This window comes from Lontra canadensis, unplaced genomic scaffold, assembly GCF_010015895.1.
Source record: "Lontra canadensis isolate GAN:19392208 unplaced genomic scaffold, GSC_riverotter_1.0 scaffold111, whole genome shotgun sequence".
NCBI classification, from domain to species: domain Eukaryota; kingdom Metazoa; phylum Chordata; class Mammalia; order Carnivora; family Mustelidae; genus Lontra; species Lontra canadensis.
Window position 1 is genome coordinate 5,326,175 of NW_022631105.1, and position 13,338 is coordinate 5,339,512.

Below are 13,338 nucleotides of genomic sequence, written 5' to 3' on the forward strand. Positions count from 1 at the left end.
AGGGGGGCGGTTAGTAATTGGGAGAAATCCCTTGTCCATCAAGCCAGTCCTGCATTTTAGCAGTTTACCTATAAAACTAACACTCTCCATGGTTAAATAAATGCTAAGAAAGAAGGTAGGAAGTTTACTGAAAGGCACACAGTTTAGTGGAGAGACCATGTCGGGGACAGTTAGGGACGTGCAGAGATGGCTGGACAGATGTCACCTGTGTCGTCCACTGCTCAGGCGGCCGCCTCAGCGTCTAGGTCGAAGGGGACCGAGGCTGGGGCCGTGTATTCAGGGCGCGCAGGCTTTTAGTCCCTCGGAGAATAAGCCTTGTACAATAATGGTAATCGCCCGAGCTGTGTACTCAGGTATGTGTGACGTGTCAGCTACTGTCCTAAGCACACCGCGAGACACAGCTAGTCCTCGTCTCTGCCCTCCCAGGTAGGTATTTTGATTAGCCCCCTTTTAGAGGTGGTGCAGCTGCGAGGTGGAGTGACTTTGCAGGTTCCCGCGGGCCGGCGGCCTCCCTCCCTCCAGCCCTGTGGGCAGGCCGTGTGGTAGCTCCTCGGCTCAGAGGCGCCCGGCTCAATGGGTTAAAGCTGCCCCAGGTCTCCCAGAGGTTACGAGGTCGAGTCCAGCCCATTTTGACAGCCGCGCTCCTGCGGACACGAGGAGGAACAGCTGGAGGCGGGCCTTGGTGTTCTCTCTTCCACGAAGAGTAGAGGAGGTTGCCTCCGCCAGTACTGCCTTGCATTTGGGCCAATATGGTAATTAAGTCATGCTCTTAGAATATTCAACTAGAGGTCTTCAGATTAAAATACTGAATTTTAAATAAATTTCAGACCCTGATTTTTACTGAATTGAGATCATTTTCTGAGAAAAGGTGGCCTTACCCTTGGAGACATGTGACCGTTAGCCTAAGCGTACAATATGGAACAGGGGTTTTCCTGCATCGAGATGGGCTAGATGACCTAATAGGTCTTTCTTTTTTTTCTCCAAATTTCTAGGATTCTCATGATTTGAATATTGATGAACTCTTTGACTTGAACATTTTGTTTCTTCTAATTGTTCATCTTTTCCTGATAATTATAAGGTACACCAGGAGGACGGAATCAACTGTGCCCTTTACACAAGGTGGATTTTTGAAACCATAGACCTTATTTTGTTTTAGTCCAACATGACCCTAGACTTCTCTCTTCTGCCTTCTCCCTCCTCCTCTAAAACAGCCCATGAAAAGAAAAGTGAACTTTTAAAGGTTCTTCTAATTCTGCTCAGTTGGCTTGTTCTTTGCTCCCAGTAATCACGAGTCGGAGTCCTCCGCGGGAGAGTTCAGGATGTAGGGTGGGGATGGGGTGAGGGCTAGCCTAGTCACAGCTCAGACTGCTCCCATCAGACGCTCTGGGTTTGGAAATGTATGGGTTCTTCATAAGTAATACTTAATGCTGATGGCAGGACCAGGAATTTAACCTAACTGAGAATAAAGGATTTTCGGGTGGCTGTGGGTCTTGATTTCCAAAGAGACTTCATGTTCCCGCTTCCATCCACGTTTTCAGTGAGTGAGGGGAAGGGGAACATTACAATCTGTGTTTTCTGGAGTATTTTACTAAGTAGTTAAATGTAAGCTTAGAATAGAAACCGGTTTGAACAAAAACTACAATTATACGTAATACTTCATGTTAATTCAGAGAGCCAGGTAGATAGGTAGAGAACACTAACTTTAATTTGTTATACATCGTTTTCGTCCAAGTGTGGACATGTGAACATTACAAAGGTCTGTTTGGGCTCTAGACCATCTGTATTTATCTTCCTGTTTAGATGTCTGATATGCCAAAGCCTGCCTTCATGAAGCAGAACCTGGATGCCCTTGGAATTGGGACCTACCACAACATCGCCTTCATCCACCCGGACACTCCCATCATCAAAGCCTTGAACGTCTTTGTAGAAAGACGAGTGTCGGCCTTGCCTGTGGTAGATGAGTCAGGTCTGTGTTTGGTCATACCAGGGCCTTGAAGACCACGCTTTGTCCCCTGGGGGCAAACTGACAGTTAAATGGTCAGCGGATCAGATCCGGTGGGTGGCAGCCACGGCTTGGGGCTAAAAATTTAGATATGGCGGATCAAGTCAGCACCAAGGAGCACTCAGCTTGATGAGAATTCTAACTGGCTTATTTTCACATTTTCCATTAAGATGTGATTTCATGCTCATTTAAAATTAGACAAGCTTGTTATTTAGCAATATTTAATTGCTAGTAAGTACCTGGTTAAGATGGATTTTAAATGTCATCTTTTTGTTTCTAAGACATTTTTCTAACATCTGTTCTCATTTTTAGGAAAAGTCGTGGATATTTATTCCAAATTTGATGTAATTGTAAGTATTTTTAATTTTGTCACACCTGTCATCTAGAATGCATTTAAAACCTATTCACTAATCTGTTTGCATTTTTCCCTAATTTAATAGCTTTTGTGGCTGTGCGGATTGGAGGATTCCGTAGACCACCAACAGTCGTTGTACCTGACACTCACTGGCTTAGCAGTGAATAACATATTAGCATTTTAGAGATTATTTTTTCGGTCTGTGGATAGTTTCTCCGGCACTACAGCATGTGTGAATATTTTAAATGGTCCTATTTCCATGCATGAGCCATCATTCATTCTGTCAGGAGGCCAGTGCTTCATGCACACAGGAACATGTGGGTCCCTTGCTAGATACATCCCATTGTTTGCTGGTGGGAACAAAAAGACAGCAAAAGCATTCAGGAGATGATTTAAAGTCCTAGTTTTTAATCCCTGGTATAAATCTATTAGAGGTGGTGCCACATCTTCCCACAGGCTGCTTTCTTTTCCCTATTCATTTAAAAGGCACTTCCTTAGGGTTTTATGGTATTTTTAAAAAAGGGAGCTGAAACTCTGGTAGCCCCAAACGTGCTCATCATTTTTGGCCCTAATGTTGATCCCGGCATTAAATATTTCTTCGCAGCCGGCTGTCTCAAACACTTTTGTTTCATTTATTCTGCTTAACAATAGCAGACTTCCAAAAACAGGCTGATTGGAGTTTGGTTGCGTAGGACTGTCTAAGGCTAAAGCCACGTGGGTCTGTTGGGCCTGCCTGGCCTGCTCTTCCCCCACGACTGCTCGATCCCGGTGGCTCCCTCAGCGCCCTCCTGGGTGCCCTGGGGCACTTCTCACCCTTTAGCATGTCTCCAAAGACTTTGTTCACTCGCTCAGGCTCTAGAGCCTTACACAGTAAGAGTGGGGGGAGTTCTTCCGTATTTAAGAGTGGGGGGAATCCTCTGTAGGAAATGCCGTCACTATTTCACAAGGTTGCTGCAGGTAACGGAACAGGAATGTTTCTGAAAATCACATCACTTGACACTGACTTTGGTCACAAATGTGAATCGAAATGAAAGGATGTAATTCGTTACTTCATTACAGAACCTTGCTGCTGAAAAAACCTACAATAACCTAGATATCACGGTGACCCAGGCCCTCCAGCACCGCTCTCAGTATTTCGAGGGAGTCGTGAAGTGCAGTAAGCTGGAAATCCTGGAGACCATCGTGGACAGAATAGTGCGGGCTGAGGTGAGGCAGCAGGGCCGCGCTCCTCCCACTCTCTCGGCCTCCCCACTCCTGCCCCAGCTTTGCTGCCCCAAGTACTCACTGGCCAGGGGGCCATGGGGACCGGGGATCGTGAATCACAGGAACGCCCGGAGAAGCAGAGTCAGGGTCAAGCGGATATCATGCTTTCCCTCTCCAGAACCTCGCGTGTTGCCTGCCGCGTAGGTCATCTGGAAATGTTCATTGAATTAAATTGTTAAGTCCTGATATCATAGTTGAATCAAACCGGTAAGAGACTTTCATGGTTTAAAAAATACATAATTAAGAAAACAAATGTCCCAAGAGCTTTAAGTTCCGTTAGGGTATTTATGAAGTTGAAGTTAAAAATGTGTGATTATATAGTTTCAACAAAGTGAAGGAGAAATCAAAATTATCTTTCGAATTTTTTAATTTTCTCTTTCCAATTTGGATGATAGTAGACGGTCTAATAACGTCACTTCCTGACCCTCAGCACTCATGAGCCCTCATACTTGACTGCGGGTAGGATTTTGGATGTACTCAGTTAAAGATGAGCAACGAATAACACATCTAATTCAATATACCCACTCCCCAAATCATTTCTTTCCTTTCTTATTAGACAAGGGTAGGAATGTTCTCCCGTGTATCACCCTCTGGGACTGAAGGAAGCAGCAGTGTTCTTTCTGGAACAATCTCTGAGTCGGCAGAATCCATTTATAATGATATGTCTGCTCTGGTACTTTTTATTGTAACTATGAGAATGCAGTCCAAGAGGGAAAGTCGCTGATAATTTTTTAGGCTAACAGGCAATCTTAACATTACATTTGAAGTAGGGGTCGCACGAGAACACAGCCTACCTTGCCGGAGCCGTCAGAAACACAGCCCTGTTTTTATCATTGTGTGCTGCAGACTTCCACCTTGCCCTGTGCTCACCTGGGGGGAGACCCCTACCCCCTGTTACCACTGCTGTGGCTTCTGAAACGTATTTCACTAGCATCTCAATATGAACTCTATTTCTGTTTGAATCTTAATATCCATCCCTCTTGTTTTCCAAAGAGTTTTCATTGACTTAGGAATACATCTTAACCTTTAATAAGGTCCTTAGAATTATGGGCCTTTCAAAGATCATAGGTAGTGATCCTAATTATTTATAAGGACAATGGACATCCACATGAGAGAATCCCTCATAACAGTGAAAAATGTTCTCGAAGAGTATTTGGTTGATACGAAAAAGACATAGTAATGTATTGCTAAGAGAAAAAGCCAGTTACTGGCTTTTGATTCTATTCATTTATATGCACATATATGTGTAGAAGAGAGGCTAGAAGGCCCCACAGCACAGCACTGACTGGCTCTTTCTGGGTGGCGGAGTTCCAGTAAACACGGAGAGCGCAGTGCTTCTCCGCTCTGAGCTCTCTTGTTCGAGCATGTATTACTCTCAGGTAAAAGAAGAAAGGTAATGGGCTTGTCCTCTCAGGTCATCTGGCATGCAATAGATATTTCTTCGTAATAGGAAATGGGCCACTGAGGGAAATAAAGATGTAATTCAGTACTTTTCTCATTATGCATCTTGACTTTTTACCCCACTGAAATCATTTCTTTCACCCAAGGACTCTTAACTGGGGAACCAAGGCCAATTTTAGCTTAAATACAGTTGTTGGAGAAAAGGCACACAGTATCAGCAATGGTTTGGTCTATTGACAGGATGTAAATGCCGCACCAGCTTCCTGACACCCAGGAATATTCACAGATTTAGACTCAGCAGCAAATGACGAGATAATGTTTTTGATGGTCATTTCCGCCTGGTAGAATTAATTCTCTGGGTGAGATGGCCACCCCTTGACCTTCAGAAGTTCAAAAGAGAGTTATTTAAATAGCATTATTGAATGTTAATAAAACGTCTCGCACAGACTGTAAAGCATTCTTTGATCCTAGGCACAAGCCATTATTTTAATTTATAAGTAACTGCGTTGTATCACAGGATTATTGAAGACCCTAAGCTTTTTTTAGAGAAATTTTTGAAGTTTAAGTAATCTCTACACTCAAATGGGGCTCTGACTCAGGACCCTGAGATTAAGAGTCGCACACACTTCTGAGCCAGCCAGACTCCCCTAGAGAAACTTTTAAAAGTCATGAGAACAAAGTGATTATTTTTGAAATCCAAAGCAAGTGAAGATGTTGACAGCATCCCCAACACAGTATCAGAGACAAATCTAAAAACAAAATTTCCTCCCCTTTCCATCTCCTTCCTATGCCCCCCACGGTGTGTGGTGGGGTGGGGGACCGCTCTAAGGAGAAGAGCATCGTCTCCAAGGAAACCAGCAGGCACGTGGCTGCCTCAGGCCTAGGAAGCCAGAGCCGCTCCAGGAAGTGCGATGCCTGCTCACTCCTTTCCTGTGTTCAGGAGAATTTGTTAAAACGACCCCTCACAACCCGGGCCACTCGCTTAGAAAAGACCCGAGTAGAACGTGGGGTGTGAATATACTCTCTTTCACGTTATTAGAGTTCCTTTATCCTCTGAGCTATATGAACATACTAATACATGAACTTCCTGGAGAAAAGACTATAGACAATGAACCACGACCTCTTCGTCTGGCACGTGCTTGGACGTCTTTCCCATGTAAGTCAGTAGCAGCTAGTTCTTAGAGACTGAAATACTACTTTAAAAATGTAAAAACTGGGGCGCCTGGGTGGCTCAGTGGGTTAAAGCCTCTGCTTTCGGCTCAGGTCATGATCACAGAGTCCTGGGGTCGAGTCCCGCATCGGGCTCTCTGCTCAGCAGGAGGCCTGCTTCTCTTCCTCTCTCTCTGTCTGCCTCTCTGCCTACTTGTGATCTCTATCTGTCAAATAAATAAATAAAATCTTTAAAAAAAAATGTAAAAACTTACGTTTAAGAGAGTATTATGGCTACACTGTACTTCACGTTTTGGGTTGTATCATATATATATTAATATTCCAGAATTTGAGCACAGCGGGACACAGCTAGTGAGTTTTTCCTACAAGTCGTTGAAGTCAGCATCGATCTTAACTTGAGAGCCTAAGACCTTTTGTGGTTCTGGACATGGTTTCTGTCTCTTACTTCTGGGATGTCTTCCTTGTTTAATATATGAAAGACGTTATTTGCTAATAGCCGTCATAGAACCTTCTGTGAACTCTGACACGGGAGCTGCTTGTCCCGTTGGCAGGTGCATCGGCTGGTGGTAGTGAATGAAGCAGACAGCATCGTGGGCATCATCTCGCTGTCGGACATTCTGCAGGCCCTGATCCTCACGCCCGCAGGTACGCGCGCCGGCCGCGGGCCCTTCCCTCTGCGCGGGGCCGAGCCGGGAGCGGCTGCTTCTCCGGCACCCGGGCCTCTGTAACCCGTGGTCACTTGTGTGGTTTTCCTTCGTAGTTTTACTGCTCCAGTTGGGTGAAAGAGAATAGTTTCTAGAAAGTATTCTTAGGAGCATCCTGTCCACGACCACAGCGCCTGAATAGTTGAGCATTCGTTGCCAGATTCATCACCATTAAAAAGCTAAGATCTCTTCAGTTTTGCTTTATTTTTAGGACTATTTCTAGAAAACATAGGAGGGGAAATGCATTGGGTTCTAACTATTGAGACCGTTAACTCCCCTTAAAAAAAAAAAACTTACTAGTGTTTTGAGTATATAAAACAGAAGACCCGGGGGCGCCTGGGTGGCTCAGTGGGTTAAGGCCTCTGCCTTCGGCTCGGGTCATGATCCCAGGGTCCTGGGATCGAGCCCCACATCAGGCTCTCTGCTCAGTGGGGAGCCTGCTTCCTCCTCTCTCTGCCTGATCTCTGCCTGCTTGTGATCTGTCAGGTAAATAAATAAAATCTTAAAGAAAAAAAAAAAAAGACCCGAACACAAACTCTTCCGTTAGTAGTGTATGGGAAATTACATTAACTAACAAACAGCATTGGTGGCTAACCTCATTTTCTGCCAGGTCAACTCTGAGCAAGCCCTCAGGCCAGTGTCAGCGAGCAGGCTGGCAGAGGGGTGGAAGGCTTGGTGTCTCCTGTGTGCCATGTTTAATAGTGACAGGTGCCTGAAGGGTCCTAAAACTGCCGGCCTGCTCTTTCTCCTCTCTGTCCCTCCCCTCCCCTCCCATGGGAAGTTCAAGCAGCCCCGCCGTGGGCCGGACTGAGCTGTGCCAGGACAGGCCGAGACCGCAGAGGGAGTCACCTCTGAGAGTCTGAAGTGTACATCAAACGTCAAAGTGCACGTACCAGAGTACTGATTTCTCCTGAGTTCAGAAACCAAACTAGCTGAGACGAGGTTTCAGTTGGCTTATAACCTAAAGATGCCCGTCCTAAAGGGATCCCTGGCACCAGTGGGACTGACTTCTGGTCCACAGCGTGAGAGCAAGGACACAATGCCGACAGAGCAGCAGCGCCTGGAGGCTGTCGCCGAATCTGAAACTCTAGCAGCGGGGCCAAGGACACTCATTTCCAGTGTCAGCTGTTAGGGAATCTGAAACTCACGGTAGTCTTCATAATCATGAAATAGTGATAAAACGACTCCGTGAATATGAGACTGTTGACAGCATCATTTATATTAACCCCAAACCGGAAATAACCCTGACACCTGACAGCAGCACCAGGCTGCATGGCGTGCGTTCTGCAGAATGCCCCACAGCACTGACCGTGACCGCACATCGCTGTGTTTGATCTCACACATGTGACCTCAAGCAGAGGAGCGAGGCCGTCCAGGGAGTGCGATGCCACTCGCCTGCAGCTTCCACGGCTCCCTCGTGCGCAGCGGGAGAAGGCCCTCGAGAGCACAGTCCTCCTTGCAGGCACGTAACTTGGCACCTTCAGAAAAAGGCAGCCCTCTTCCAGACAGCGGCCCTGGGCCGAGGCATACATGTGCCCGGCAGCGTCGGGGTGAATTTCTCTGTCCTGTGGCCAAGATTCCCCGTGCCTTGCAAAATCAAGAGCAGACAAGCCAAGATCTCGGTCTCTATGCCTAGTGTCACAGGCCGTAGGAATGAGAATGTGGGCTGGGGTGCCTGGCTGGCTCAGTCAGTGGAGCATCTGACTCCTGATCTCAGGGTTGTGAGTTCAAGCCCCACATCCGTATAGAGATTACTTTAAATTTTTTTTTATTTTAAAGTTTTTTAAATAAGTTTTTTAAGTTTAACTTTTTAAATAAAATTGAGATTGTTGGGCTGGATGAGTTTACATTTCCATCCATGTTTGATATTTTAAAACAGATTCTAAGTCCCTAATAGGGTTCTGTGGGGAGGATCCCTGTTCCACAGCCAGAATTTGAAATGTACGTTACCATAGAAATAACGTTCTAAAGATAGTAGTCGAATTAGCATTCTCTACAATGTAGTATGTAGAACACTATTTAGGAAAATGCTCCGTGTTCCTAATAACTGGATTACGAGTGAACATTTGGAGAACTCTCCTGGAGCCCGGGGCTGGCCCGCTTCAGATCAGCAGCCCTTGAGACGCTCAGACACGTGAGGGCCGGCGTCATTAAGCTTCAGAGGAGTCCAGCCCAGTTTGCCTGGTGCCCCTCAGGCCCTTGGAGCTGCCTGAGTGGGTGCAGCTGCTCAGCTCAGTTAGCCTCTGTCCAGCCAGTTGTAGAGCAAGGAGGTGAACACAGGCCCTGCATCCTCCAAGGACACTCTTGAGTTGAAACCAAAACATGCACGGAGCCATTTGTGCACGACAAGGTGCACCGTACCCAGGAGCCACGCTGCTGGGTGGGTGTCCACGGACTAGAAAGTAAGAGGCACTTTTAGAAAGTGTCCACTGTAAACATGAATAAAAGGTACCAGAGGTTATATATTTCAACAGCTGATGGACACAGTCCCCCATGAAGGATACCAATTCGCTGTCCTAAGTTTCTTTAGCAGCAGCTCCTTGTGAAACTCAGACTGTCCAAAGAGTGAGTGCCAGATCTGAGAGCAGGGGCGACAGCTTGTTAGCCCCTTGTTCTCATAGACGGTGAATCTCTTTCAAAAGTCGTCTCGTGCCTGAAGCTGAAACAGGAGCTGCTGAGACGAGGAGAGGGGTAGCACTCCTGCTACCCACTTGGAAATATGCCAGCCAGACCGTAGGTGTTACAAGCAAATATCTGTAAACACAGCATGGTTTTAAAACATTTCCATGAGTACGTACAGGCACACTTCAGAGACTATGGGTTCAGTTCCAGACCCCTGCAGGAAAGCAAAGCAGGTCCAGAATTTTAAAAATGACAACATGACAACGTACATGCCGTCACTGAAAAAGACTTTATTGCTAAAACGAGCGACCCAACATCTAAGCTATCAGTGGGTCGGACTTTCTGCAGGTGGCGGGTCTCCGCGGCGCTGCCGGCTGCTGACCCGTCGGGGTGCTGGGCGCTGGAGGCCCGCGGGGCCCTGCGGTTTGTCGCACCGATGGCCCTTCTGTCCCGAACGGTTGCTCGGTGGCAGGCGGTGCCGCCCGATGGCGTTTAGCCCACGGAACCGCCTTCGGAACTGGAGTCCGTCCCCTCGAGCCCTGCCGCCGCTTCATCCGCGCGGCTCCGGCGTGTTCTGATCCCTCCGTCGTGGCTCCCACCGGCAGCTCAGGACGCCCCTCGCTCTGCTCGTCCCGAGGACGCGCCTCCACGTGCCGTCCCGCCTGACCCTGCGCTCGCAGCAGCTGCGTCCCCTCCTCGGGCTCCGCTCCTGCTTCTGGTCTCTTGCTGCTTCCTTGTTGCATTTCCAGAGCCCAGGCAGAGCCGACTTGGCCTGGTTCTTAGGCGCCGCGGGGTCTCAGAGCGGTCACGGAGCACTGGCTTCAGCTCCAGGTCACCGGCCGCGTTGGCCCCTCGCGAGAGGGTCGCCTGCTGTGAAGCTCTGAAGCCGGGCGCTGCCTTCTCCTCTCGGGCTGAGAGTCCCAGCGGGCATCTTGCAAGAGAAGGCTGTTCCGGCTGCGCTGAAAACCTGTTGTTCAGGGCGGGCCCCGCATCGGTGATCTCCGCTCGATCGTCTGCAAACCTGGCCGCTTCGCCTTGCACTTGGGTGTTGCGGAGATGGCTTCCGTCCTGGAGCCTCCTGAACCCGCCCCGGCCGGCCGCAGACTTTCCTTCTGCAGGTCCTCACCTCCCCGCGGTCCCCGCACGGAGGAGAGTCCGGGCCTTGCTCTGGATTGGGCTTTGGCTTAAGGGAATGGGTGGCTGGTGTGGTCTCCTGTGCAGACCACTGCCACTGTCTCCAGGCCAACAGCAAGGCTGTTTCACTTTCTTATCATTCATGTGTTCACTGGAGTAGCACATTTTTTTTTTAAGTTTATTTGAGTAATCTACACCCAACTTGGGGCTCCAGCTAACGGCCCCAAGACCAAGGGTCGCATGCCCTTCTGACTGAGCCAGCCAGGTAACCCTGGAGTAACACTTTTAATTTTCTTCAAGAATTTTTCCTTTGCCTTGACAGCGTGGCTCACTGTTTGGTTAAAGAAGCCTGGCTTTCGACATGCCTTTCTCACACTAAGCTTAATCATTTCTAGCTTTTGATATAAAGTGAAAGATACATGACTGTTCCTTTCACTTGAACACTAAGGACAATTGTAGGGTTGTTAATTGGCCTGATTTCAGTATTGTTGTGTGTCAGGGACAAGGGAGGCTCGAGGAGAGGGAGAGAGAGATTGGGGAATGGCTGGTCAGTGGAGCAGTCAGAACACAGGCATTTATTAAGCTGCTTTCTTATGTGTGTGTGGTTCCTGAGGCCAGCAATTACAGTAGTGACGTCAGAGATCACTGAGGGGCGCCTGGGTGGCTCAGTTGGCTAGGCTCGGGTCATGATCTCATGGGTCCTGGGATCAGGTCCCACACTGGGCTCCGTGCTCAGCGGGGAGTTTGCTTCATAGATTCTCTTCCTCTGCCCCTCCCCTCCTTCAACCACCTCTTTCTCTCTCTCAAAATAAATAAATCTTAAAAAAAAAAAAAGTCACTGATCACAGATCACTGTAGCAGGTAAAATAATAAGAAACTTTGAAACGCAGTGAGAATTACAAGAATGTGACAGGGACGCAGAACAAATTCTGTTCGGCCGGCAGCACCAGTAGACTGGCCTGATGTAGGGTTGCCGCAGACCTTCAACGGCAAGAACAAATTCACGGGCAGAGTGCAGGGAAGCGAAGCACGAGGGAGGGGGCGTGCCTCCGGGGCAGCAGTACTGTGCAGCACCCTCACTAAAACACGTGTTCCTTCTTTTAAAAATTCTAGCAGTTCCACTGTTAGCACCGCTTCTCTCTTTTTCGAACTAAGTCTTGCATACTTAGACTTCTGACATGTAACACAGATTCGGGAGTGGGCTGCTGTGGCGGCAGATGGTCTGTGAGGCGCTTGGAGCCACCTGCTCATCTCCTGTCCCCGGCTCCCAACTTCTGGAACATTCTTCTAAGGCACTGCAGAATATGAGTGAAGACCACCAAGCCGGGGGTCAGGGGGGCGGGACCACTGCTCCTGTGTGTAAGACAGGCCCAGCTGCTGCATACCTTTCCTTTCCTTTGAGACTGTCATTTCTCCATCTACCAACAGGTGCCAAACAGAAGGAGGCGGAAGCAGAATGACCACTGTGAGTGGAGAAGCCCTTAGAGGAGAACCTGAACAGAGATTTTGGGTCACGCTTTGCTTCATGAACACTGACCGTGACAGAAGACAGTCAAATGGCTGAGAATGTATATCAGGGTTTAGTGATGGGTATTTTTTCCAGTGATACTGAAACTGAGCATAAGAAACAGAGTTTATGTGTTTGAAGATTCAGGCTTGCATTAAAAGACTGTTTTCAGACCTTTGTCTGAACAATTTCAAGTGCTGTATGTTATTAAAGTGCACTGTGTCCTGAAATTTTTCTTATTTTTAATTTCAAAGAATTCACTGGTCTGTAACAGGTAATACGACATAAGGCGAGTGCATGGCCTTTTCAGACCTAGTGCCTTATGTCAGAACACGCGTATGTCATCACTGCGGCCCATGGCGGCTGGAGCCACACGGTGCTGGGGCGCGAAAGTCTTTGGACCTTTACCAAATCAGTTTGTTTTCATTAGATTTGTCGAACAGTTGTAATTTGGATATAAATACTTTATAAAACTTTAATGACAGTTTTACGTTGAAGTGTCTGTTCTGAACTATAATGTAAACAAAACTGCTTTACAACAGCTTTATTTATTTCTACTTTCATGCGATTTTTTACACCTCGTGGTGGGGAAGCTTCACTGTACCCATTAAGAAACCATTGGTTGTTATTTTCAAATGGCAGATTTCTCATTTTGGTTTGGATCTGGAGGGGACAGGACTTCGGAAGGAGCCACTGCTAGGTTTTAAAAGCTGAAGTGTCTGAAAGCACGTGTGGAAACCTGCTCTGCTAGAATGGAAACAGGCAGCGGTTAGGAGGAAACAAAAGTGCCGGGAAGATGTCTATTTTTTTCTTGTGTATTGAAATGTAAAATCATGATGTTTGTATGACTGCTGATACGATTGTTTTTGTAAATTTTATTGTGGCATATACAGTATTGTCATATGGTCGAAAAGAAACACAGCGTTTCCTAATGTAAGTGCTCTGAAAATGTCGACACTGTATATATATATATGAGTATAGTTTGATTTTTTGTTTTGGGGTTTTTTTTTGGCAGATTGGAAAATTAAAATAAATCTTATTATCGACTGCTTTGTTAAGGAAGTTCTTTAAAATGCCATGTCTTTCAGCACATACGAAAAATCTACACGCAGTTTCCCCTTTAGCTCTCTCTCCCCAAATGAAGAACATGAATTCTCAAAGATCATCAGAAAGAAAAAAC

The 13,338-nt window shown here is 47.2% G+C and overlaps 1 protein-coding gene across 8 annotated transcripts in view; it reads left to right on the forward strand.

The window, feature by feature from the left end:
- The window catches only part of PRKAG2 (protein kinase AMP-activated non-catalytic subunit gamma 2), a 244,449-nt gene extending 231,812 nt beyond the window's left edge, over positions 1 to 12,637 (forward strand). For all 8 annotated transcript variants that reach the window (XM_032840244.1, XM_032840245.1, XM_032840246.1 and 5 more), the window contains 5 exons: positions 1,801 to 1,966; positions 2,315 to 2,352; positions 3,417 to 3,563; positions 6,743 to 6,836; positions 12,080 to 12,637. In XM_032840244.1, the coding sequence (XP_032696135.1) occupies positions 1,801 to 1,966; positions 2,315 to 2,352; positions 3,417 to 3,563; positions 6,743 to 6,836; positions 12,080 to 12,111 (477 nt within the window). In that variant the 3' untranslated portion in view covers positions 12,112 to 12,637. The remainder of the gene's footprint in view (positions 1 to 1,800; positions 1,967 to 2,314; positions 2,353 to 3,416; positions 3,564 to 6,742; positions 6,837 to 12,079) is intronic.
- Positions 12,638 to 13,338: the final 701 nt, after the last annotated feature.